The 27870-nt window shown below is 45.6% G+C and overlaps 1 protein-coding gene across 1 annotated transcript; it reads right to left on the bottom strand.

The window, feature by feature from the left end:
• map6d1 (MAP6 domain containing 1) lies at window positions 1–27870 on the bottom strand. Its single transcript, XM_041181237.1, has 3 exons — window positions 27103–27870; window positions 4897–5122; window positions 1–418 (listed from the first exon to the last, which is right to left on the bottom strand). Exons 1-3 carry the CDS (start codon window positions 27654–27656, stop codon window positions 335–337), a joined length of 864 nt encoding a protein of 287 aa, XP_041037171.1. The 5' UTR covers window positions 27657–27870; the 3' UTR covers window positions 1–334.

Raw genomic sequence — 27870 nt, 5'->3', positions numbered from 1 at the left:
TTCAGCTTTTATTGCCCGACCTATTGCTTGATGTCCAAGTCTCTGGTGCGCAATTAAACAATCTATCCTTACCCAACATGCAGATGAGGCATACACACATTAAATGGAGGTTTGTTCAAGTACCGCTCGGTTTATCATCTACTGTACAAGGCCAAGTATTTATCAGGCAATTGCAGACAAACATCCAGGTGAGGGTCACTTCAAACGCCAGCATTCCGTTTCTCCAAGGTTTGTTTTGCATAGTTTGTTGTGGTGGATTTAAAGCAGCTGCCTTTAGTCTGGGACTACTTCAGCAGTGGGACCGGCTCCTTCGAAGAGGAGGCTGTGACTGGGTTTATATGTTCAGCACACGGGAACGACTCTGGAACACCGCTGACGAATTCGATGATGGTGATAACTTTGTCTTCACCACCGGCTCCTTAGCATAAATCAGAAAGAGTTAAAGAAAGTGAGGCAAGTATTTTCTTGCAGCAGTTCCACAGTATTTTCACATCCTCAGGAAATCCCAAAGCCCTTCAGAGCCAATAAATCACTTTGGAAGCGTAGGCATTATTGTTTAATAACCAGCAATTCCCACAAAACAACAGTGAGAAAAATTACCAAGATGATCTGCCTCATTGAAAAATTGCCATGGGATCTTTTACATCCACCTGGACAAGCGGATGAGGCCTTGATTTAACTCACTTGCAGCTGAAGAAGTGAGGCCCGGGATACTTAGAATCCTGGACCTCATTAACATGTCATTGTTTTACTTCCCACTGGGGTGACACACGCAGAGAGGCACATGGAGGAGGTGACACAGGTAGAATTTTGAAATTGCGTAAAACAGGTGACAGCAAATCTGCAGCCTTTTTTATGTCTTTCCTGGTTTTTATTTCCATTGACTTCCACTTCCCGGGACATACTGCCTTTGCCTTCTAAATGTGGGCCTTGTGGTAAGTGGGGTGGACTGGAGGCCAGAACTCTGCGACCTAAGACCTGGCCCTAAACGACTATTTGAATGTGGACTGGGATGGAATGGCCAGTGCTTAGTCCTGGTGGGCCGGAATGTCCTGACCAGGCCAACGGGGCCCAGTCTCTCATTCTCCACTATAATCCCACCCATGTGAGGAATAGCCATTTAGATTAGTAAGAGAGGGAGGTGAGGGAGAAACTTATAAAACAAAAGCCCTGAAATTAATATCAATCAAACCTTGTGCTCAGGTATTCTGTATAACTAAATGTTGTGCTGTTAGCTGTCTGCCTGCTATCGCAGTGAGTGGTTGCTTTTTATAGGACCTTAAAATGATGTCTATTGATTGAAAATGCACAATTTTAGCATTTCAGCCTTTGAAAAGATTAAGTGTCAGCAGTGTAATCCACATCCTGTTGTCAGGACGGCTCATTAGTTGCATCGTGAAATGCTGAGAGATCCAAACCTGCTGCCTGAGTCAATTTGTATGAGTGCTTTTTGCCAAGGCTTTTTCTATGACAGGCCTCACTGACAGTTGCTATGGCTGAATGTGCCTGCTGATGCCAATCTAACTCCTGGAATATATTTCCTTTGAAAGATTAAATCTGTTTAAATGTTGGAATTTCACATTAACTACCCATTAAACTTGTCACAGAAAGTTACATCTGGTAATTAACAGCGTAAGTACCTTGTTAATACAAAGCCAATCAAAATCTCTGGTCTAGAAACTGAACAATCTGAACAGTGATGGATCATTTTCTTCAAGTGGTAAATTGCTCATAGGGGTTGTAAAGATGTCAAATTTTAAATTATAAAATGTTTTCTTATCTTTTATTCTTCTCTTTTCTGCCTCAATCTTTCTTTCTCTTTATTCCTCTTTCTGTACCTGATTGAATTCACCTCCTTCTCTGTCCTTTCTCTGTTTCTTGCTCAATCCTTAAATCTCATTAAGGAGATAGATTGCTCTTAGCACAATTCTATCAGCTTGCACTTCCAGAAGCTGCTGCGCAAAACGTTTTTAAGCTGAAGGATGCAGGACAAGGTAAATAAAGCGGCAGGTGGTGAGATGCTCTATTCGAGCAACATCCAGCCTCTATCACAGCACTGTGTAACAAGAGTTTTATCATATGAGGTGATGACAGTATCTGGAGCTGCTCTCCCTTCATTCATTACTCCTGCAAATCCCCTGCAGCTCAGGGTATTAGAGCGACAATGCTGCACTTAACAGTGCAGTACTGATTAAGGCAATGGATCCATTTGAGTATAGCTCGCAGCAGTGAGTTTGCAGCCTGTCGGTGAATTGCTGCAGGTCTGACAGTTGAGTGAACACAGGTATGGCACAAGCCATAATATTGCCTGTCTCTATCTCAGCTTATCTGCTACTGAAAGTCTCACTCATGCCTTTGTTACCTCTTGACTGGACTATTCCACTGTTCTTCTAACTTGCCACTCATCTTCCACCTTGGTAAACTGGAGCTCATTCAAAGCTCTGCTGCTTGTATCTTAACTCATTCCATTCAACTATTATCCCTGCCCTTGCTGACCTACACTGACTCCCAGTCCGGCAATGCCTCAATTTTTAAATTCTCATTCTTGTTTTCAAATTCTTCCATGGTCTTGCCCCTCCCTATGTCTGTAATCTCCTCCATCCTTATAACCGTTCGAATACCTGAGCTCCTCCAATTCTGGCCTCTTGCCTCTTGCACATTCTTGATTTTCATCACTCTACTACTGGCGCCTATGCCTTCAGCTGCATTGATCCTAAGCTCTGGAATATCCTCCCTACACATCTCCACCTCTCTACCATGCCTTTCTCCTTTAAGATGCTCCATAAAATATACTTCTTCGACCAAGCTTTTGGCCATCTGCTCTAATATCTCTGGTATTAATTTATTTTTCTGGATAGGCTCTATGAAGCCTATTTTACTATGGACATTTTACTATGTTAAAGACACCATACAAGCCCAACATTGTTGTTCCACTCATTGCAAGTCCAGTGGTCCTGTTCAATTGAACTATGCTTTGATCCTGTTCAAACATATAAATAGGGATTCAACCCATGTATAGCTTGCAAGTTGACTGGGCTGTATACAAGTCCAGTACTGCCATTAGGTTTTAAAAAGGCCTAGCATTCACAATACTCTGGGCTCGCAGCAAAAAGTTCATGGGTTCTGAATGATTAAAGACACAGAAAAGCCACAAATCACTGTACCAAAGTTAAGTATTACTGTCCAGCCAAGTGCTACCTAATCCACGTCAACTGGTAATGCTGCATCTTTGACAATGCAGTACTCCCCCAGTAATGCATTGTAGGATCAGCCTATTCGTAATCTAGAAGCTCAAATGCTCAGTGTGGAAGGACTGAATTAAAGAATTTACGGAGCTAATTTCAACTTTTCTGACTGAGTAAATGGGTGATGGGCCTCCAGCTTCACACCTTATTCACCTCCAATGGAACATAAATTTGGGTGAGGCTTAAAACGTGTAGCCAATTTGATAGACTCATAGGTGTTTACAGCATAGGAGGCCATTCGGCCCATCGTGTGCACGCTGGTCAACAAAGATCTGACTACACCAATCTCATTTTCCAGTGCTTGGCCCATAGCACTGGAGGCTATGGCAACACAAGTGAATATCTAAATACTTCTGAAATGTTATGAGAGTTTCTGACTCAACCACCCTTTCGGGCAGTGAGTTCCAGACTCCCATCACCCTCTGACTGAAACAATTTCTCAACTCCCCTCTTAGCCTTCCATCTCTTACCTTAAATCTATGCCCCATGGTTATTGACTCCTCCATTAATGGAAAAATGGCCTTCTTATCCACCCTATTGATGCCCCTTATAATCTTATACACCTATATCAGATCCCCTCTCAGCCTTCGCTGCTCCAAGGAAAATAACCCCAGCCTATCCAATCTTTCCTCATAGCTCAGATCCTCCAGCCCAGGCAGCATTCTGGTAAATCTCCTCTGCACCCTCTCCAGCACAGTCACACCTTCCTATAATGTGGTGACCAGAACTGTACTCAGTGCTTCAGTTGTAGCCTAAACAGCGTTTTATACAGTTCCAGCATAACCTCCCTGCTCTTGTATTCTATTCCTCGGCTAATAAAGGCAAAGTATCCCACATGCCTTCTTAACCATCTTATCTGCCCTGCAACCTCAGGGATCTGTGGATATGCACACCAAAGTCCCTCTGATCTTCAGTACTTTCCAGCGTCCGGCCATTCATAGTGTAATCCCTTGCCATGTTGGCCCTCCCCAAGTGCATTACCTCACACTTTTCTGGGTTGAATTCCATTTGCCACTTCTCTGCCCACCTGACCAGTCCATTGATTTCCTCCTGCAGTTTAAGGTTAATTTCCTCATTATTTACCACCCTACCTATTTTCGTGTCATCCGCGAACTTCTTGATCATATCCCCTACAGTTAAATCCAAATCATTTATGTACACCACAAACAGCAAAGGCCCCAACACTGAGCCCTGCAGAACCCCACTAGAAACAGATTTCCAGTCACAGAAACATCCCTCTACCATCACCCTCTGCTTCCTGCCTCTCAGCCAATTTTGGATCCAATGTGCCACTTTGCCTTGGATCCCATGGGCTCTTACTTTCTTGACCAGTCTGCCATGATGGACCTGATCAAAAGCCTTGCTAAAGTCCATGTAGCCCACATCACATGCATTACCCTCATCAACAATTTTGATTATATTATATTATGATTATAAAAAATATTATATTATAATCAATATTTGATTATATTCCATTTTCTACCCTGTGCTAAAAGTTTTGATTAACCTCAATGAGTAAGTAAACAGAGCTAGAATCCGCTCACAAAGAATGATGTAAAATTGAGCTTAAGCCAACCGGAAATCTATGGTGTGTTTGCTACTAAAGTATATCAAAGGCCATATATGTTAGAATGGATTAACATGTACTTACTGGGCTCTCGGTCTTTGTTGCATTGTCCGTCTCTGTTACTGAAGCTATTTGGTTCTGAGACTTGCTGGATGCAACCTGCAGTGGTTCTATACGTCGAAAGGCATCCTCTGTGAAGGCAGCCCTGTAACTGCTCTCAAGGACAATCTTATCCCCTGGGGGGGTGTACACTTGCTTTATCCTCACAGGTTTGACCACTTTAACTCCAGCCCAGGGTTGGAATTCCTGTCTGGAACAAACAATGGGGGCTTAGTACAAGTGTTAGTTACAAAAGGAGTTTCTGTGAATTGCATGTTACTGCCATAAACATTTCACTCCAGTGTCCAATATGCTCCACTCCCTCTCTCCCTCCTTGCAATGGATGTACTATTACAGTACATCAATGTACACCCCATCTTTCTTTAAACGAATGAGTCCAAACAACCTCAAATTTCTATAAATATAAAAACAAAAAACTGCGGATGCTGGAAATCCAAAACAAAAACAGAATTACCTGGAAAAACTCAGCAGGTCTGGCAGCATCGGCGGAGAAGAAAAGAGTTGACGTTTCGAGTCCTCATGACCCTTCAACAGAACTAGGTGAATCCCAGGGAGGGTTGAAATATAAGCTGGTTTAAGGTGGTGGTGGGGGTGGGGGGGGGGGGGGGGAGTTGGGTGGGGGGAGAGAAGTGGAGGGGGGTGGTGTGGTTGTAGGCAAAAGCAGTGATAGAAGCAGATCATCAAAAGATGTCACAGACGGCAGAACAAAAGAACACATAGGTGTCGAAGTTGGTGACATTATCTAAATGAATGTGCTAATTAAGAATGGATGGTAGGGCACTCAAGGTATAGCTCTAGTGGGGGTGGGGGGAGCATAAAAGATTTTAAAATATTTAAAAATAATGGAAATAGGAGGGAAAAAAAAATCTATACAATTTATTGGAAAAAAAAAGGAAGGGGGAAGAAACAGAAGGGGGGTGGGGATGGAGGAGGGAGGTCAAGATCTAAAGTTGTTGAATTCAATATTCAGTCCGGAAGGCTGTGAAGTGCCTAGTCGGAAGATGAGGTGTTGTTCCTCCAGTTTACGTTGGGCTTCACTGGAACAATACAGCAAGCCAAGGACAGACATGTGGGCAAGAGAGCAGGGTGGAGTGTTGAAATGGCAAGCGACAGGGAGGTTTGGGTCATTCTTGTGGACAGACCGCAGGTGTTCTGCAAAGCGGTCGCCCAGTTTATGTTTGGTCTCTCCAATGTAGAGGAGACTGCATTGGGAGCAATGAATGCAGTAGACTAAGTTGGGGGAAATGCAAGTGAAATGTTGCTTCACTTGAAAGGAGTGTTTGGGCCCTTGGATGGTGAGGAGAGAGGAAGTGAAGGGGCAGGTGTTACATCTTTTGCGTGGGCATGGGGTGGTGCCATAGATGGGGGTTGGGGAGTAGGGGGTGATGGAGGAGTGGACCAGGGTGTCCCGGAGGGAACGATCCCCACGGAATGCCGACAGTGGGGGTGAAGGGAAGATGTGTTTGGTAGTGGCATCATGCTGGAGTTGGCGGAAATGGTGGAGGATGATCCTTTGAATGTGGAGGCTGGTGGGGTGATAAGTGAGGACAAGGGGGACCCTATCATGTTTCTGGGAGGGAGGAGAAGGCGTGAGGGTGGATGTGCGGGAGATGGGCCGGACACGGTTGAGGGCCCTGTCAACGACCGTGGGTGGAAAACCTCAGTTAAGGAAGAAGGAGGACATGTCAGAGGAACTGTTTTTGAAGGTGGCATCATCGGAACAGATGCGACGGAGGCGAAGGAACTGAGAGAATGGGATGGAGTCCTTACAGGAAGCGGGGTGTGAGGAGCCGTAGTGAAGGTAGCTGTGGGAGTTGGTAGGCTTGTAATGGATATTGGTGGACAGTCTATCACCAAAGATTGAGATATGACTGTCCCTGATTATCATATAGCACAAGTCCCTGATTATCATATAGCACAAACTACTCCAATATTTGCCCCTGATTAAAGGTGATTGCTTTCCCCTCTCTCAAAAGTAAACAAGGGGCTCAGACCAAAAACTGTGTTCCCTAGCTACAGATTCCATCCTGCTCCCTGGTGAACAGGCTCAATCAGACTGTTCTTAAACTCTGCTTCCTAATTGACCTCAAGCTGAGCTGGCCTCAGCAGCAACATTTTAATTTTAAAATTCTCATCATCGTGTTCAAATCCCTCCATGGCCTCACCCCTTCCTATCTCTGTATCTTCCTCTACCCTTACAACCCTCCAAGAATTTGATGTTCCTCCAATTCTGGCCTCTGGAGCAACCCCATTTTAATATATCCTCCATGGGTGCTGTGCTTTCAACTGTCTAGGCCCTAACCCCTGGCTGGCCTCAGCAGCAACATTTTAATTTTAAAATTCTCATCATCGTGTTCAAATCCCTCCATGGCCTCACCCCTTCCTATCTCTGTATCTTCCTCTACCCTTACAACCCTCCAAGAATTTGATGTTCCTCCAATTCTGGCCTCTGGAGCAACCCCATTTTAATATATCCTCCATGGGTGCTGTGCTTTCAACTGTCTAGGCCCTAACCCCTGGAATTCCCTCCCTAAACATCACCAGCTCTCCACCTCTTTCCTCCTTTAAGACCCTCCCTAAAACCTACTTTCTTGACCAAGCTTTTGGCCATTTGCCCTAATATTTCTTCCTTCAGCTCAGCATTAATTTCTTCACTGATTACACTTTGGTAAAACACCTCATGACATTTTGATACATTAAAGATGCTATATAAATGCAAGTTGTTCTTCCGAGTGTTGTTCTTCTGAGTGCAGATGGAGCAGTCGACCAGATACAGAAGACCAGCAGCTGACCAATAAAACACATAGTACTGATCAGACGATGTTATATTTTGGGTTTTAAAAACCTGAAGGGAAAATGTACAGCCCCTTGAGTTTTAAAAAAATGACTGAATCTCTCCAAATGAAAATTAGGAAGGAGCTGCTTCTCTCTCAAATGAGTGTTAACACAATTACAAGAGTTTCAAAGGTGCTGTTTCTGAGAATATGATTTCGAAAGCAGCATTAATCGCAGAAAGAATAAAAAACAGATATCCATAGATTGCCACTGAAAGAATCTGAGTTTTACAATCTTCTCTTAATTCAGGCCATCCTAGGCAGGCACAGATCTACGATTTATATGGTTCTAAATATACACTGCATTGGAAAGTGCAGGGGACGATTCTACCATATGAAAACTCTGAAATGGGCCTTAGAAAGTTCAGGGATCTGAGGAATTTGAAATACAAACAATTCTTCACACCAGGGAACAGCACAGATCTAGCATGGCAGCTGGGGGCATATTCCTTGACAAGCTCTAAACATTAATCAAGATGATATTTTGATTTTGGTAAGTAGCAAGATGTTAATTAAATTTAGTTTTGTATTTTGAAAGTCGACTTCACTAAAGCATATTAACACCAGAATCTCTGTAGCCTTGTAGGTACATCTAAATTATGGGGTTTCCATCTGTATTATTTATACATCCTTTTGTTTTGTGATTTCCATTGCATCTTGCATATAACAGGTAGCCCTGTTAAGTACAGCTACACACTTCAAAGTGGCTCAATAAAGACTTACTCATCTGCTCTGCTTAATGATTCATGTTCATCTTCTTTGAAACTTCTTAATCAAAACAGTTTAAACCTATTGGGGTGGGAGTTTTTCAGGTGGGACATGAGTCAGGCATTGCGTGTGCTGAGCCTGTCTGTTTGGGCTTAGTTTGAGTTCACTTCAATGAGCGACCAGTGTGAACTATGCTCCCTATTGACAATCTGGAGGCAGGGTGGCTGAATGTGAAGGAGGTGCTGCTGTACCTTAAAGGGGAGGGCTGGGAACATCAGAATTAAACAAAGAAACAATTAGAGCAACAGGGAAACTTTTAGCAGCAGCAACGTCATATGAAGCTTTTAAGGCTTAAAACCCACAAGTCACTGGTATCAAAATGTGTGCCAAACCTGCTTCCAGTTTCTCCTGACTGAATCCAAGGATCCCTTTAATGGACACACAAAATGAGCACCTCACAACTTCTACCGCCGAGGTATGGTAGGCGGGTGCAGGAACTACCAATATCTGACAGGCATAACAAAATTGTCATCTAACCCCAATTAGCATATATCCATGAGATTGTCAGCTATTTCCAGCAGAACATCTGGCCACCAGGAAAATCAAACGGGTGGAACCTTGCTTGTACGTCATTGGTTCTAATGTGTGTGTAATCCTGGCACATCCTTTATTTTTTGATAGCGCCTCCCAAATCCACAAACTCTACCATCCAGAAGAATAAGAGTAGCAGGTGCATGGGAAAACCACCACCTGCAAGTTTCCTTCCAAGTAACACACCATCCCGACTTGGAAGTATACTGCCGTTCCTTCATTATTGCTGGGCCAAAAATTTCGAACCATCTCTACCTACACACATGGATTGCAGTGGCTCAAGAAGGCAGCTGACCATCGCTGTCTCAAGGGATGGGCAATAAATGTTGGCCTTAGTGATGCCCACATCCTATCAGTGAATAAAAAAGCAAGGAAGCATAAATTACCCTAAAGTCCTGCTATTGCAGCACAGAACAGGCCCATCAATAATTCTAGGGGTTTTGCATCTGCTACTTCATGTGGAGTGTATTGAATCACTGTGGTAAAGTGGAATGCTATGTATCTTTAAGAGAATGTAGTTAATTGACCATGTGACTGTATTGCCTAATCGCCACACTGCACCGGCTTCTTGCATAATTGTAAGTCTAGAGCCAGAGGTGATTGAAGAAGATCACATGAGGCAGAATCTTCAGCTTGGCGAGCAGGGGCAGCGCATGCCTGCACCCGCTCCCGCACAACCCCACCACACCCCGGGCAGGAAGAAAATTCTCGCCCTGGTGTTAGTGCTCTGTTCTTAGTTCCAATAAACCACCAGTGTTTGTTCAGTTAATCGATCTCTCTGCCTGTATTGTTTCAAGCACCGACTAATGTGTTAATATCAAGGACACAGCTAGCGTCTGCCAGACAAAGCGAAACTCATAATCAAAAACATAAAACTGGTGACGAGGATAAACCGGATCAATTGACAGCAATCAAAAAAGCTGCGGTTGGCCAGCTACGTTACTTTGGCCACTACCCTGAAAGCTGTTTGAAACTGTATGTAGCGGTTTGGGCATCTTGAACCATTTGACCCATTCCTGAAAACTGCTCTCATTATGTTGAACGCCTAGGGTTCTTCTTTACCACTAATGACATAGCAGGGGAGGACAAGAAGAGGGTGATTCTTTTGTCCACAAGTGGGAGCAAAACGTTTGGGTTGATCCGCAGCCTCATGTCACCTAACACCCCCGATTCAAAGACTTTCGACGATTAATAAACATTGTAAAAAACCACCTGAAGCCAAAGCCCTCAGTCGCTATGCAGTGTTTTAAATTCAATTCGAGGAATAGGATCCCAGGAGTGACAATCGCTGGCCATGTAGCTGCTTTAAAGTAATTTATGGAGTACTGTGAGTTCGGAACTTCAATTAATGACACGTTGAGAGATCAATTGATCTGCGGAATCGGGGATGATGCTATTTAAAAGTGATTGCTATCTGAAACTAATCTGGACTTCAGAAAGGCATTAGAATTGGCAACAGCCATGGAGAAACTGTTAGAGACTTGGAGGCAATAAAAGGTACACAAAATGGCGCCGTCCATCTTTTAGGGCAGGAAGGGCCGGTAACAAAAGGCGCAAAAACGTTAGACTCCGCAGAAAGGCAGGGAACGCCCACTATGTACAGACCATTGAAGAATAACAGTACCACAGTGAAAACCCACAACATTAATGAGAGAAATACATCCAGGCAGCCTGCAGGTGATCGACAGTTCAGAAATATCGAATGTCTTTTCTGCCACCGCAATGGTCACATAATGTGGCACTGTCAAATGAACCTAAGAAATAGGAGCAGGAGTAGACCATTCAGTCCCTCAGGCCCCGCCCCATCATTCAATAAGATAATGGCTGATCCGTCCCAGGCCTCAACTCCTCTTTCGTACCAGCTCCTCATAGCCCTCAACTCCCCGATCCTTCAAAAATCTATCTACCTCCTCTTTAAATACTTCCAGTGATCTAGCCTCCACAACTCTTTGAGGTAGAGGATTCCAGGTCTTGAATGGATGGTCAGGCAAGCCAAAGTCTGGTGACGTGAAGCCCTATTTCAATTGCAGATATGAGCTCACCTGCCAGGACGGCATATAGCTTTGGGGGAGCAAGAGTTATCGTGCCCCTGAGAGGGTGAAGGCCATTACTGGCTGAATTATATAGCACTGACCATGGCATTAGTAGGATGAAGATGCTTATGCACAGCTACTTGTGGTGGCCAGGGATGGGCACGGACATTGAAACTCTAGTCAAAAGTTGTCTTCACTGCCAAGAGACACAAAAGCTACCGTCCCTTAGCTCCATCGCACCCCTGGGAATGGCTGGGGTGGCCATGGGTGTCCCTTCACGTCGATTTCGTGATGCTCCTTTTACTGATGGACCCCATTCCAAGTGGATGGATGTCTACCAAGTCCAGTCACCCACATCTGCTGCCACCATAGACCGTTTGCGACATAGTTTTGCAGTGCACGGCTTGCCGGAGGTTCTCGTGTCAGATAGTGGGACTGCGGAGAGTTTCACAGGTTTACACCCTCAATGGAATAACTCATATCAAAACCTCACCTTACCACCCAGCCTCTAATGGCTTGGCTGAGCGGGTGGTCCAAACTTTTAAGTCCAGGATGAAAAAGCTGGACGTGGATTCCATCAGCACCAGATTGTCACAATTCCTGTTCATATTCCAGACAATGCCACACACGATCACTGGTATTGCCCCCCCACCCCCCAAATTACTAATGAAGAGACATCTCTGCGCCCATCTAACTCTTATCAGGCCGAATTTAGGGGTGAGAGTGGAGAGAAGCCTAGAGACCCAGAAGGCCAGACATGATGGCCATAATCATGAAAGAAATTTAATGGTGGGAAACACAGTTCTCGTGAAGAACTTTGGAGATGGGCCCAATTGGCTATTAGGCAAAGTGAGTGCCGTGACAGGACCTCTCTCCTATAATGTGTTGGCAAACAGCCGAATAATTAGAAGACACATGGATCATCTCTGCAGAAGGGAGACAGTCCCACAAGAAGGAATGCTGTCATCATTTGCGTTTGAGTCTGCATCACATGTGGAAGAAATGTCACATGATTTGGAAGTACCAGTGAGAGCCTGTAGGGCCCGAGAGGGTTGAAGACACAAACTTGCCCCTTTCACCGAAGAGCCTGGCGGACAGTTGACCACGGACAAGGGGGTCTCAGAAAAACCAGCCAAGGCCGTTCAGCTACAATGCTCAACACGTCCGAGGAAGGCTCCTGAGAGTCTTGACTTGTAAATAGTTATTCATGTAAACAATTGGGATGTTGTGATGCATGTCATTTGTACTTTCAATTAAAGCGATGTGGTAAAATGGAGTGCTATCTACCTTTAAGAGAATGTAGTAACTGACCATGTGACTGTGCTGACCAATTACATGGGCTTCTTGGGTAACTGTAAGTCTAGAGCTGGAGGTGATTGAAGAAGCACACATGGTGTTAGTGCTCTGTTCTTAGTTCCAATAAACTACCAGTGTTTTTTTTTTTACCAGTTTTTTGCTTTTATCTTAGTGTTTAATTGACTGCCACTTCTCTTCAAGGAATGCCTATCTTGAAGAAGTTTTGCTCTTCTCTCCGTCAGGATTTTCGTGTCTCTCTTTTGCCTTGTTCACATTCATTGCTTTCCATTTCTCTCCTGGTGTTTGACAAGGTGTTTACTAAAACTCACTTTCACAGCCATAATTCTTTCCTCAGTGACTGTCTCCGTCTCCGGCTTACCCCACGTTGATTTCAACTGAAGTTCCATCCCTCATATTTTGAACCCACCCAGGATTACAGGTATCTCTGGGACATACGACGCTCCTCGGACTGCTGTTCTCGTCGCATTCTGAGACCCACACTCAGTGCCATGCGCCGCCATATGAACACACTTGACCTCTCCCTCCAGCAGCACCGCCGCACCCTTTTTCAAAGCTGCGTGTGCCCCCAGTTTCATTTTATTCTTCGTCTCATCCAACGCCTCAATAAGAAACTTTCTCTCTTTCTTTCAGGTGCAAAGGAACGCAAGCTCCAACAACTCATCGACACCAACACCCATCCAGGACCCTCCACCCCTGCCTGTCCCTCTGTCCCCATCCCGTCTTCCAATCACAGCCCCAGGCGTGTATTCACCATAGCCCCTGACCTTCCCCTCTCCGACGCTGGATGTTCAGTGCTCAGCAAAGGACTTAGTTTCATACCCTTACGCCCTCATCTCAATGAATTTCGGGCTCGGCACGATGCTGAACTCTTCTTCCGCCGCCTTCGTCTCCGTGCTCACTTCTTTGGGCAGGAGTCCTCTCCCAGTTCAATGGATCCTTTTACCCACCTCCAATATTCTCCCTCCACCTGGACCCCTCCCTCTGGATTCTTACCTTCTCTTGATCTTTTCATTGAGAACTGTCGGCGCGACATTAGTCGTCTCAATTTCTCTGTTCCTCTCACCCATTCTAATCTCTCTCTCTCTGAACTTACTGCACTCCGTTCTCTCAGGTCCAACCCTGACATTGTCATCAAATCCGCTGACAAGGGTGGTGCTGTTGTTGTCTGGCGCACTGACCTCTACCTCGCGGAGGCTGAGCGTCAACTCGCAGACACTTCCTCCTACCTCCTCCTGGACCATGACCCCACCACTGAACATCAAGCCATTGTTTCCAGGACTGTTACTGACCTCATCTCCTCTGGAGATCTTCCTCCCACAGCTTCCAACCTGATAGTCTCCCAACCTCGGATGGCCTGCTTCTACCTCCTACCCAAAATCCACAAACAGAACTGTCCCGGCAGACCGATCGTGTCAGCCTGTTCCTGCCCCACGGAACTCATTTCTTGCTATCTTGACTCCATTCTCTCTCCCCTTGTCCAGTCCCTTCCCACCTACATCCGTGATTCCTCTGACACCCTACACCATATCAACAAATTCCAGTTCCCTGGCCCCAACCGCTTCCTCTTCACCATGGACATCCAATCCCTCTACACCTCCATTCCCCACAGGGATGGTCTGATGGCCCTTAGCTTCTTCCTCGAACAGAGGCCCGAACAATTCCCATCCACCACTACTCTCCTCCGTCTGGCTGAACTTGTTCTCACACTGAGCAATTTCTCCTTAAACACCTCTCACTTCCTCCAAATAAAAGGTGTGGCTATGGATATCTGCATGGGCCCCAGCTATGCCTGTCTCTTTATGGAGTATGTGGAACATTCTTTATTTCAGTCCTACTCCAGCCCCCTCCCATAACTCTTTCTCTGGTACATCGATGATTACTTCGGTGCTGCTTCATGCTCTCGTCTGGACCTGGAAAAATTCATTAATTTTGCTTCCAATTTCCACCCCTCCATCATTTTCACATGGTCCATCTCTGACCTTTCCCTTCCCTTCCTTGACCTCTCTGTCTCAATTTCTGGTGAGAGACTGTCCACCAATATCAGTTACAAGCTTACCGACTCCCACAGCTACCTCGACTATAGCTCCTCACACCCCACTTCCTGTAAGGACTCCATCCCATTCTCTCAGTTCCTTCGCCTCCGTTGCATCTGTTCTGATGATGCCACTTTCAAAAACAGTTCCTCTGACACATCCTCCTTCTTCCTTAACCAAGGTTTTCCGCCCACGGAGGTTGACAGGCCCCTCAACCATGTCCGGCCCATCTCCCGCGCATCCACCCTCACACCTTCTTCTCCCTCCCAGAAACATGATAGGGTCCCCCTTGTCCTCACTTATCACCCCACCAGCCTCCGCATTCAAAGGATCATCCTCTGCCATTTCCGCCAACTCCAACATGATGCCACCACCAAACACTTCTTCCCTTCACCCCCCTGGCGGCATTCTGGTGGTACTTAATTGAGTTGCATGCCTTTCAGGGTGCTGGTTTCCCATCAATCAGTCTGTATGCTTTGTGGTGGTTTCTGTAGGGTGCAGTGTGCCAAAACCTCATAAGGCCTGCACAAGTGTTTTTTCTAACATAATCCGACTCTGCGGCTGATTAGTTTTGAGTCAAGGGGGTTTTCCACTTACACGATTTCTGACCAGAGCCTGCTTGATAGAATGATTTTCTTCAGTGAGATCGAAGCTCTTAATAGAAGGATTTCTTGCAGAGCATCAACCAGGGAAAAAAAAGCCTCAAGGAAGTACTGCATAATTGTAATAATGTTAAGTTAACACAGCGCGGTGGAAGCGTGCCCTCTTCGCTTGTGTACATATGTATCTGGAGGGGGTAAGGCCGTGAGTCACATTACCCTACGACAATTATAACACGGAACTTAACACACAATGTCTCTTCGTATGTTCCTTTTTTATTTATCAAATCCTAGAATTGTCCTAATTACATTTCCCTGAACCCTCTCTAATGCATCAATGTCCTTTAAAAGGTCAGGTACCAAAGCAGTACACAATATTCAAAAAACTGCCTCAATAGCAATGCACACAAACTATAATCACCTAGTTTCACTAATAGTCCATTTCCTTTCAGCATCATTAGTTGCAGCTTTATGATGGATGGACATTTTAATGAGAGGCCAATGATTACACTTACATTCTTTTCCATAATTTCACCACTTCTGTTAATAATTGCTTTTTTTTCTCCTGCACACATTTGTTCTTTTTACTTTCAACAAATATCACCAAACTAAAACCTACTGGTTATTCCTTAGTCAACAAGTTCATTTATCTAGATGCTTCGAGTGCTGTTGGTCTCCATTATCACAGTCAGCTGGCAGTATCTTGGTGTCAGCAACATATTTTATAAAATGGTATATAATAATACCTGCATAGTGTTGACAGGAGGGGACTCATCCCTCAGTTATACTTCCAAGTAACCACTCCAAAGGGTCTATTATTCTTTAGAGCATCACTCTCAAGTATTCATTATTCACTAAAGTATTCACTTCCAATTGCCCATTCTATTTATATAACCATTCATGGATATTTATTATGAGCTCAAGCTTCTACCCTCTCCACAAACTGGTGTTCAGTTGCTGCTATGTGTATGATCTACAGGAAGCACTGCAGTAATTTTCCAAGGCTTCTTCTGATAACCACTCAGCTATCAACATCCTGGAGGTTACCATTGACCAGAAACTGAACTGGACTAGCTGTATAAATACTGTGGCTACAAGAGCAGGTCAGAGGCTAAGAATCCTGCAGCGAGTAACTCACCTTCTGACTCCCAAAAACCTGTCCACCATCTACAAGGCACAAGTCAGGAATGTGATAGAATACTCTCCAGTTGCCTGAATGAGTGCAGCTCCAACAACACTCAAGAAGCTTGACACTGTCCAGGACAAAGCAACCCGCTTGTTTGGCATCCCATTCACAAACATTCACTCCCTCCACCACCAATGCACAGTAGCAACAGTGTGTACCATCTACAAGATGCATTGCAGGAATTCACCAAGGCTCCTTAGACAGCACCTTCCAAACCCATGACCAATACCATAAGAAGGATAAGGGTAGCAGATAGATGGGAACATCACCGCCTGGAGTTCCCCATCAAGTCACTCACCATCCTGGCTTGGAAATATATCGCAGTTCCTTCACTGTCACTGGGTCAAAATCCTTAAACTTCCTACCTAATAGGACTGTGGGTGTACCTACACCATATGGACTGCGGTGGTTCAAGAAGGCAGCTCACCAGTACCTTCTCAAGGGCAATTAGGGATGGGCATTAAATGCTGGCTTAGCCATTGATGACCACATCCTGTGAATAAATTTTAAAAAAAGCTCCTCCTCTTCACCAACCCAGTTCAATTCTTCTACTGCCCCTGTGTTGTGGGATTGCTTCTCCAACAGTCAGCCTTGGATAAACCACAATTATCCTCAGTTAAGCATTAGAAAATTTGAAGTTATAATCTTTGGACCCACCATAAACTCGCCAATGATTTAATTCCACATCCCAGCCAATGTTTCATGCTGCACCAGGTTGTTTGCAGCCTTGGTGTCCTAGTCCTAGAGCTTCTGAGCCATAGCACAAGCACTATATAAATGCAAGTTACAGTTATTATAAAGATTGAAACATTACATAAACATATTATCCCACTAAAAAAGTAGAAGCATGTCCCTTTAAGACTACAATGTACAATTGTTTAGTGAAGACTGAGTCATTTCGTTCAAGGGTCAATGTACAATGTGCTGAGATTGTGGTGCTCATATGTTTTGCTCCTGCAGAGTATTTCTGTTGATTCCAAATAACTGTTATTTACTTCTTCGTCGCATTTTTCCTCAACATTATTTGCACCATTTGGCAAATTGGAATAGACTCAGGACTATAACTAGAAGTATGGGAAAGTTAGACGGAACAGAATGTATTCCCACATGGAAAGTTTGTCACAAGTGAAAACTGAGGATGAGACAATAACAGCATTTAAAGAGAACTGGGTGAGTATTTGGAAGAATATCAGAAAATATGATGGAAGAACAGAGAAATAGGATCTCAGCTCCAGTTGAAAAGGAGATGCAGATGAGGCAGAATAACTCCTGATGGAGATGGGACAGAATAATTCTGGATGGAGATGGCAGAGTAACTCCTGATGGAGATAGGACATAGTGACACCTAATGGAGATGGGACAGAGTAACACCATAAGATAGGAGAGAGTAACTCCTGATGCAGATGGGACAGAGTAACTCCTAATGGAGGTGAGGTAGAGTTACTCATGTTGGTGATGGGACAGAGTAACACCCAATGGAGATGGGACAGGGTAATCCCTGATGGAGATGGAGCAGAGTAACTCCTGATGGAGATGGGAAGAATATTTCCAAAGATGGGGCAGAGTAAATACTGATAGAGATGGACAGAATAACTCCAGAAGATGGGATAAATTAACCCCTGATGAAGACAGGACAGATTAACATCTATTTGTGATGGGGCACATTAACTCCTGTTGGTTTTGGGGCAGAGTAACTCCCGATGGAGGTGAGACAGACTAACTCCCGATGGAGGTGAGACAGAGTAACTCCCAATGGTGATGGGACAGAGTAACTTCTGATGGAGGTGGTACAGAGTAACTCCTCAAGGTGGGACAGAATAATTCCTGATAGAGGTCAAGCAGAGTAATTGCTGATGGAGACGAGACAGAGTAACTCCTGATGGAGATGAGGCAGAGTAATCCTGATGAAGATGAAACAGAGTATCTCCTGAAAATAGGACAGAATTAGTCCTGATGGAGATCGGACAGAGTAACTCCTGACGAAGAGCAAACAGAGAAACTCCTCACGGACAAGAGGCAGAATAACTCCTGATGGAGATGGGTCAGAGTAACACCTGATCAAGATGGAACAGAGGAGCTCCTGATAAAGATGGCACAGAGTAACTCCTCATGGAGAATACTTGGCAGTGCATGGTAAAATCGGGCAAAGTCAGCATGGTTTCATCAAGGGGAGGTCATGCCTGACAAATCTGTTAGAATTCTTTGAGGAGGTAACGAGTAGGTTAGACAAAGGAGAGCCAATAGATGTTATCTACTTGGACTTCCAAAAGGCCTTTGACAAGGTGCCGCACAGGAGGCTGCTCAGTAAGATAAGAGCCCATGGTGTTAGAGGCAAGGTACTAGCATAGATAGAAGATTGGCTGTCTGGCAGGAGGCAGAGAGTGGGGATAAGGGGGTCCTTCTCAGGATGGCGGCCGGTGACTAGTGGAGTTCCGCAGGGGTCAGTGTTGGGACCACAACTTTTCACTTTATACATTAATGATCTAGATGAAGGAACTGAGGGCATCCTGGCTTAGTTTGCAAATGATATAAAAGATAGGTGCAGGGACAGGTAGTATTGAGGAGGCGGGGAGGCTGCAGAAGGATTTGGACAGGTTAGAAAAATGGGCAAAGAAGTGGCAGAAGGAACACAACGTGGGGAAGTGTGACGTCATGCACTTTGGTAGGAAGAATAGAGGCATAGACTATTTTCTAAATGGGGAGAGAATTCTGAAATCTGGAGTGCAAAGGGACTTGGGAGTCCTAATCCAGGATTCTCTTAAGGTTAGCTTGCAGGTTGAGTCGGTAGTTAGGAAGGCAAATGCAATGTTGGCATTTATTTCGAGAGGACTAGAATATAAAAGCAGGGATGTGTTGCTGAGGCTTTATAAGGCTCTGGTCAGACCACATTTAGAATATTGTGAGCAATTTTGGGCCCCGTATCTCAGGAAGGATGTGCTGGCCCCGGAGAGGGTCCAGAGGAGGTTCACGAGAATGATCCCAGGAATGAAAGGCTTAACATATGAGGAACGTTTGAGGACCTCTGGGTCTATACTCGATGGAGTTTAGAAGGATGAGGGGGGATCTGATTGAAACTTACAAAATACTGAAAGGCCTGGATAGAGTGGATGTGGGGAAGATGTTTCCATTAGTAGGAGAGACTAGGACCTGAGGGCACAGCCTCAGAGTAAAGGGAAGACCTTTTAGAACAGAGATGAGGAGAAACTTCTTTAGTCAGAGATTGGTGAATCTATGGAATTCATTGCCACAGAAGGCTGTGGAGGCCAGGTCATTGAGTGTATTTAAGACCGAGATAGATAGGTTCTTGATTGGTAAGGGGATCAAAGGTTATGGTTATGGGGAGAAGGCGGGAGAATGGGGTTGAGAAACTTATCAGCCATGATTGAATGGCAGAGCAGACTTGATGAGCCAAATGGCTTAATTTCTGCTCCTATGTCTTATGGTCTTATGGGAGAGTAGCTCCTGATCGAGACAAGACAGAGTAACTTCTGATGGAGATGGAATAGAGGAACTAATGTTGCAGATAAGACAGAGGAACAGCTGATGGAGATGGGACAGAGTAACTCCTGATGAGGCTGGGAGAGAATAACTCCCGTTGGAGATCGGAAACATAAATCCTGATGGAGCTAGAATAGAGTAACTCCTGATGGTGATGGGGCAGAGTAACTCCTGATCTAGAAGGGACAGAGTAACTCATGATGTTGATGGGACAGAGTAACTCCTGATCGAGGTATGACAGAGTGACTCCTGAAGATGGGACAGAGACTCCTGATGGAGATGGGGTGAGTAACTCCTGAAGTTGGGACACAGTAACTCCTGATGAAGATGGGATAGAGTAGCTCCTGATCGAGACAAGACAGAGTAACTTCTGATGGAGATGGAATAAAGGAACTAATGTTGCAGATAAGACAGAGGAACAGCTGATGGAGATGGGACAGAATAACTTTCTGATGGAGATGGGACAGAGAAACTCCTGATGGAGATGTGACAGAGTAACTCCTGAAGATGGGACAGAAACTCCTGATGAAGATGGGACAGCGTAACTCCTGAAGGAGATGGGACAGATTAGCAGCCGATCAAGACAAGACAGAGTAACTTCTGATGGAGATGGGACAGAGAAACTCCTGATGGAGATGGGACAGAATAACTCCTGATGGAGATGGGACAGAGAAACTCCTGATGGAGATGGGACAGAGTAACTTCTGATGGAGATGGGACAGAGAAACTCATGATGGAGATGGGACATAGTAACTCCTGATGAGGCTGGGACAGAATAACTCCCGTTGGTGATCGGAAACATAAATCCTGATTGAGATAGAATACAGTAACTCCTGATGGTGATGGGACAGAGTAACTCCTGATCGAAGTATGACAGAGTGACTCCTGAAGATGGGATAGAGACTCCTGATGGAGATGGGGTGAGTAACTCCTGAAGATGGGACACAGTAACTCTTGATGAAGATGGGATAGAGTAACTCCTGATGGAGATGGGACAGAGTAGCTACTGATCGAGACAAGACAGAGTAACTTCTGATGGAGATGGAATAGAGGAACTAATGTTGCGGATAAGACAGAGGAACAGCTGATGGAGATGGGACAGAGTAACTCCTGATGAGGCTGGGAGAGAATAACTCGCGTTGGAGATCGGAAACATAAATCCTGATGGAGATAGAATAGAGTAACTCCTGATGGTGATGGGGCAGAGTAACTCCTGATCTAGAAGGGACAGAGTAACTCATGATGTTGATGGGACAGAGTAACTCCTGATCGAGGTATGACAGAGTGACTCCTGAAGGTGGGACAGAGACTCCTGATGGAGATGGGGTGAGTAACTCCTGAAGATGGAACACAGTAACTCCTGATGAAGATGGGATAGAGTAGCTTCTGATCGAGACAAGACAGAGTAACTTCTGATGGAGATGGAATAAAGGAACTAATGTTGCAGATAAGACAGAGGAACAGCTGATGGAGATGGGACAGAATAACTTCTGATGGAGATGGGACAGAGAAACTCCTGATGGAGATGGGACAGAGTAACTCCTGATGGAGATGGGACAGAGTAACTCCTGATGGAGATGGGACAGAGTAACTCCTGATGGAGATGGGACAGAGAAACTCCTGATGAGGCTGGGACAGAATAACTCCCGTTGGAGATCGGAAACATAAATCCTGATTGAGATAGAATACAGTAACTCCTGATGGTGATGGGACAGAGTAACTCCTGATCGAAGTATGACAGAGTGACTCCTGAAGATGGGACAGAGACTCCTGATGGAGATGGGGTGAGTAACTCCTGAAGATGGGACACAGTAACTCTTGATGAAGATGGGATAGAGTAACTCCTGATGGAGGTGGGACAGAGTAGCTCCTGATCGAGACAAGACAGAGTAACTTCTGATGGAGATGGAATAGAGGAACTAATGTTGCAGATAAGACAGAGGAACAGCTGATGGAGATGGGACAGAGTAACTCCTGATGAGGCTGGGAGAGAATAACTCGCGTTGGAGATCGGAAACATAAATCCTGATGGAGATAGAATAGAGTAACTCCTGATGGTGATGGGGCAGAGTAAATCCTGATCTAGAAGGGACAGAGTAACTCCTGATCGAGGTATGACAGAGTGACTCCTGAAGATGGGACAGAGACTCCTGATGGAGATGGGGTGAGTAACTCCTGAAGATGGGGCATAGTAACTCCTGATGAAGATGGGATAGAGTAATTCCTGATGGAGATGGGACAGAGTAACTCCTGATGGAGATGGGACAGAGAAACTCCTGATCGAGACAAGACAGAGTAACTTCTGATGGAGATGGAATAGAGGAACCAATGTTGCAGATAAGACAGAGGAACAACTGATGGAGATGGGACAGAGTAACTCTACAAGATGGGACAGGGTGACTCCTGATGGAGACAGGATAGAGTAACTCCTGATGGAGGTGGGACAGATTAGCTCCTGATGAAGATGGGAGAGAGTAACTCCGGATGGAGATGCGAAGAGTAACTCCTGATTAAGATGAAAGAGAGTTAGCCTTGGTGGAGCTGGGACAGAGAAACTGCTGATGGAGATGAGACAGAATAAATCCTGATGGAGATGGGAGAGGAACACTTGATGGGAATGAGGCAGAGTAACTCCTGAGGATGGGACAGAACAACTGCTGATGGTGATGGGACAGAGTAACTCCTGAAGATGGGACAGAGAAACTCCTGGTGGCAATGAATCCATATTGAGATGAGGCAGAGTAACTGCTGATGAGGATGCAACAGAGTATATCCTGAAGATGGGGCAGAGTAAGTCCTGATGGAGGTGGGACAGAGTAATTCCAGAAGTTGGGACACATTAACCCCTGATGGAGATGGGACACAGTAACTCCTGATAGAGATGGGACAGAGTAACTGTTGATTAGTATGGGACAGCGTGAATCTTGATGGGAACGAGGCTAATAACTCCTTGTAGAGATAGGAAAGAGTAACTCCTGATGTAGATGGGACAAAGTAACTCCTGATGGAGATGGGACAGAGTAACTCCTGATGGAGAGGGGGCAGAATAAATACTGATTGAGAACGGGCAGAGTCACTCCTGAGGATGGGACAGACTATCTCTTCATGGAGACATGGCACACTAACTCCTGATGGAGAAGGGGGAGAGTGACTACTGATGGAGCTGGAATAGAGTAACTCCTGATGGTGATGAGACAGAGTAACTCCTGATGGTGATGAGACAGGGTAACTCCTGATGGAGATGGAACAGAGTAGCTCCTGATCGAGACAAGACAGAGTAACTTCTGATGGAGATGGAATAGAGTAACTCCTGATATCGGTGAGACAGAGTAACACCCGATGGTGATGGGTTAGAGTAACTCCAGAAGACGGGACAGAGTGACTGTTGATGGAGATTGCATAGTGTAACTCCGGATGCACATGGGACAGATTAACCCCTGATTGTGGTGGGGCAAAGTAACTGTTGATGGACATGGGATGGAGCAACTCCTGATGGAGATGGAATAGAGTAACTCCTGATGGTGATGAGACAGGGTAACTCCTGATGGAGATGGAACAGAGTAGCTCCTGATCGAGACAAGACAGAGTAACTTCTGATGGAGATGGAATAGAGTAACTCCTGATGGCGATGGGAAAGAGTAACTCCTGATCAAGACTGGACAGAAGAAATCCTGATGGAGATGGAATAGAGTAACTCCTGATATCGGTGAGACAGAGTAACACCCGATGGTGATGGGTTAGAGTAATTTCAGAAGGCGGGACAGTGTGACTGCTGATGGAGATTGCATAGTGTAACTCCGGATGCACATGGGACAGATTAACCCCTGATTGTGATGGGGCAAAGTAACTGCTTTGGAGGAACTCCTGAAGATGGGACAAGTAACTCCTGATGTAGATGGGACAGAGTAAATCCTGATGGAGAAGGTACAGAGTAACGCCACAAGATGGGACAGAGTAACTCCTGAAGATGGGATGGAGTAACTCCTGATGGGGATAGGAGAGTATAACACCTGAAGATCGACAGGATATCTCCTGATGGAGATGGAATAGACAACCACTGATGGAGATGGTACAGAGTAACTCCTGATGGAGATGGGACAGGGTTACATCTGATGGAGATGGGACAGAATAAATCCTGATGGAGATGGGACAGAATTACTCCTGTTGGTAATGGGACAGAGTAACTCTGGATGGAGATGGGAAGCGTTACTCCTAATGGAGATGGTAAAGAGTAACTCCTGGTGGAGATGGGACAGAATGACATCTGATGGGCATGAGGCAGGGTAACTCCTGATGGAGATGGGACAAGGTAACTCCAGAACATGGGACAGAGCAACTCCTAATGGAGATGAGGCAGAGTAACTCCTGACGGAGATGGGACAGAGTAACTCCCAATGGAGATCGATTAGAGTAACTCCTGATGGAGATGGATTAGAGTAACTCCTGATGCAGATGGGACAGAGTGATTCCTGATTGAGATGAGGCAGAGTAACTGCTGATGGAGATGAGATAGGGTAACTCCAGATGCAGCTGGGACAGAATAACTCCTGATTGAGATGAGGCAGAGTAACTGCTGATGGAAATGGATTCGAGTAACTCCTGATGGAGATGGATTAGAGTAACTCCTGATGCAGGTGGGACTGAATAACTCCTGATTGAGATGAGGCAGAGTAAGTGTTGATGGAGATGGGATATATTAACTCCTGGTGGAGGTGGAATAGAGTAACTCCAAGGTCGAGATGGGATAGAATAACTTCTGATGGTGATGGGACAGAGTAACTCCAGAAGATGGGACAGAGTGACTCCTATTGCAGATGTGACAGAGAAACTCCTGATGGAGATGAGGCAGAATAACACCTGTTGGAGATGGGACAGAGTAACTCCAGAAGTTGGGGCAGAGTGACTCCTGATGGGGATGGAATAGAGTACCTCCTGATGGAGACGGGACAGAATAACTCCTGATGGACATGGGACAGATTAATTCCTGACGAAGATGGGAGAGAGTAACTCCTGATCGAGATGGGACAGAGTAATTCCTGATGCTGATGGAATAGAGTAACTCCTGAGGTAGACGAGGCAGAGTAACACCTGATGGAGATGGGACAGAGTGATTCCAGAAGATGGAGCAGGGTAAATCCAGATGGGAATGGGACAGAATAACTCCTGATGCAGATGGAATAGAGTAACTCCTGAAGTGGATGAGGCAGAGTAGCACGTGATAGAGATAGGGCAGGGTAACTCCAGAAAACGGGACAGAGTAACTCCTGATGAAGATGGGACAAAGTAAGTCCTGATGGAGATGGGAAGCTAACTCCTAATGGAGACGGGAAAGAATAACTCCTGATGGAGATGTGACAGAGGAACTCCTGATGGGCATGAGGCAGAGTAATTCCTGACGGAGATGGGACAAAGTAACTCCAGAATATGGGACAGAATGACTCCTTATGCAGATGAGGCAGAGTAACCCCTGAGGAAGATATGACAGAGTAACTCCTGATGGTGATGGGACAGAGTAACTCCAGAAGAAGGGACAGAGAGACTGCTGATGGAGATGAGGCAGATGGGAGAGAGTAACTCCTGATCGAATAGGTACAGAGTAACTCCTAGTGGAGATGAGACTGAGTAAGTAACTTCTGATGGAGAGGGACTGAATAATTCCTGATGGAGACAGGACAGCTTAATTCCTGTTGGTCATGGGACAGAGTAACACCTGATGGAGATGTGACAGAGTAAATCCTGATGGAGATAGGAAGTGTAATTCCTGATGATGGGACAGAGTAACTTCAGACGATGGGGCAGAGTAAATCCTGATGGGAATGGGACAGAGTAACTCCTGACGGAGATGGAATAGAGTTACACCTGATATAGATGAGGCAGATTAATACCTGATGGAGATGGGACAGAAACTCCAGAAACTGGGACAGAGTAACTGCTGATGGTGATGGGAAGAGTAACTTGTGAAGATCGACAGAGTATCTCCTGATGGAGATGGGGCAGAGTAACGCCTGATGGAGATGAAACAGACTGAATCCTGATGGAGATGGAATAGAGTAACCCCGATGGTGACGGGGCAGAGTAACTCCTGATGGAGAAGGGGCAGAGTAACTCCTAATGGTGATGAGACAGAATAAATTCTGATGGAGATTGAATAGAGAAACTCCTGATGATAATGGGAAAGTGGAACTCATGATCGAGAAGGGACAGAGTAACGCCTGATGGAGATGAAACAGACTGAATCCTGATGGAGATGGAATAGAGTAACTCCGATGGTGACGGGGCAGAGTAACTCCTGATGGAGAAGGGGCAGAGTAACTCCTAATGGTGATGAGACAGAATAAATTCTGATGGAGATTGAATAGAGAAACTCCTGATGATAATGGGAAACTCATGATCGAGAAGGGACAGAGTAACGCCTGTTGGAGGTAGTACAGAATAATTCCAGAAGATTGGACTGAGTAGTACCTGAAGATCGACAGAGTATCTCATTATGGAGAAGGGGCAGAGTAACTCCTGATGCAGCTGGGACAGAGTAACTCCTGATGGAGATGGGACAAAGTAACTCTAGAAGATGGGACAGAGTGACTGCTGATGGAGATGAGGCACAGTAACTCCCGAGGAAGATGGGAGAGGGTAACTCCTGATCGCGAAGCGAAAGAGTAATTCCTGATGGAGATGGGACACAGTAGCCTCTGACGGAGAGGGACTGAATAACCCCTGATGGATATGGGACAGAGTAAATCCTGATGGAGATGGGAAGAGTAACTCCTGTTGAGACGGGACAGAGTAAATAGTGATGAAGATGGGACAGAGTAACTCTTGTTGGTGATGAGCAGAGTAGCTCATGATGGCGGTGTGAAATGTAACTCCTGTTGGTGACGGGACACTCTAGCAATCACTGAAAAACTGTGGTGAGCTTTTGATACAGTACAAAGCAAGTGTGAAGTGAATTGAGAAAGTCAGTTATTCTCACTGTCGGCCTAGTCAGTGACCAGTGATGATCCCAGTCTAGGTCACCCTGCCTTATTCCCAGCTAAACAATTGTGCAAATTCGCCTTAGTAAGGATGTATGACGAATAAAACAATTTAAACATAAGGTCTAATTTGAACAAAGCAGACCATAATCCAATTTACAAATATCACACAATCAGATCATTGTTTTATGATTAATGCAGGGTAGAAAACTTATTTCACCATGTTCACAGTGCTAAGCTGTGATTCAGACAGGACCAGCTAAACTACATTAGGGAGATTTTGGATAGTTTCAAAAGAACAAGACCCAAAGGATTGGCGAGAAGAGGCTGTTTTACTGTATGTACATGGTCAAAACAAATTGTCCCGAGTGGAATCCAGTGCACAGCTCTAAACACTGACCTGTAGGAGGTGGTTTTCACTGCGGGTCTGATCTGCTCCTCCCTGATGTGTCTCGGGATGGGTTCCCTGGGGTTTTGCTGCTTCTCTCTCTGCTTGTCGGCAACTGGCCCGGGATGGAGAGTGTGAGCGCTGGAGCTATTGGGGACGGAGCGATGTTCCTGCCCTCCCTTTACCCAGGGATAACTCTCCTTTTTGGGGATTGGCCAGGCTCTGAAATCGAGTTTGTATTGAGTGTCGCTGGAGAACGGGACCTCGGACGGATGGTACTCCCGCTTGGGTTTACAGCTCGCCTCTCTGCGCACCTTCCAAGACCTGAAGTCGTGTTTGGAGACGGACTCCTGGACGGCGTCTTCTGCTCTTCGGGGCTCGGACACCAGGGGCGGGTTGCTCTTTAGGGACGAGTCTGGGGGCACCTGCTGGGCCACCGATCTCACCTCCTGCTCTATGACCTCGGAATAATTCTGGACAGTCAATGGTACCGAGAGATCCGACTTGTCCAACTGGCTCCAGAAGCGAGAGAGGCAGCAGACCCTACTGATGCATGGCCAAGCCATGGCAGCAGCTCCCCATGCAACGAGAAATACCAAGGAGCAAATCTGGAGCCTCCCCCGGACTTCACTGGTCAGCTTCACCCTGCAAGAGCTTCCTTTGCGGGCTCCTCCATAGCCGCGTCCAAATCCGCAATATTAGCGGAGAGATTAGCGGGGCTGGCGCATGTCTGCTCCCTCCCTCTCTCTTTTTGCGCTGTCACTGAGATGCTGCATTAGA

This window comes from Carcharodon carcharias, chromosome 2 (genome assembly GCF_017639515.1).
Source record: "Carcharodon carcharias isolate sCarCar2 chromosome 2, sCarCar2.pri, whole genome shotgun sequence".
Lineage (NCBI taxonomy): Eukaryota > Metazoa > Chordata > Chondrichthyes > Lamniformes > Lamnidae > Carcharodon > Carcharodon carcharias.
The sequence above is the reverse complement of the archived record's forward strand: the minus strand, read 5'-3'. Positions and strand labels throughout refer to the sequence as shown.

Bases quoted from the DNA above. Each gene is read 5' to 3' on its own strand.
- map6d1 (XM_041181237.1), bottom strand. From the start codon at position 27,656: ATGGCTTGGCCATGCATCAGTAGGGTCTGCTGCCTCTCTCGCTTCTGG. The intron at 5,123-27,102 runs GTCAGTGTTTAG...TGTTTGTTCCAG, and splicing joins GTGAAAACCACCTCCTACAG to ACAGGAATTCCAACCCTGGG. The intron at 419-4,896 runs GTAAGTACATGT...ATTTATGCTAAG, and splicing joins CAACAAAGACCGAGAGCCCA to GAGCCGGTGGTGAAGACAAA.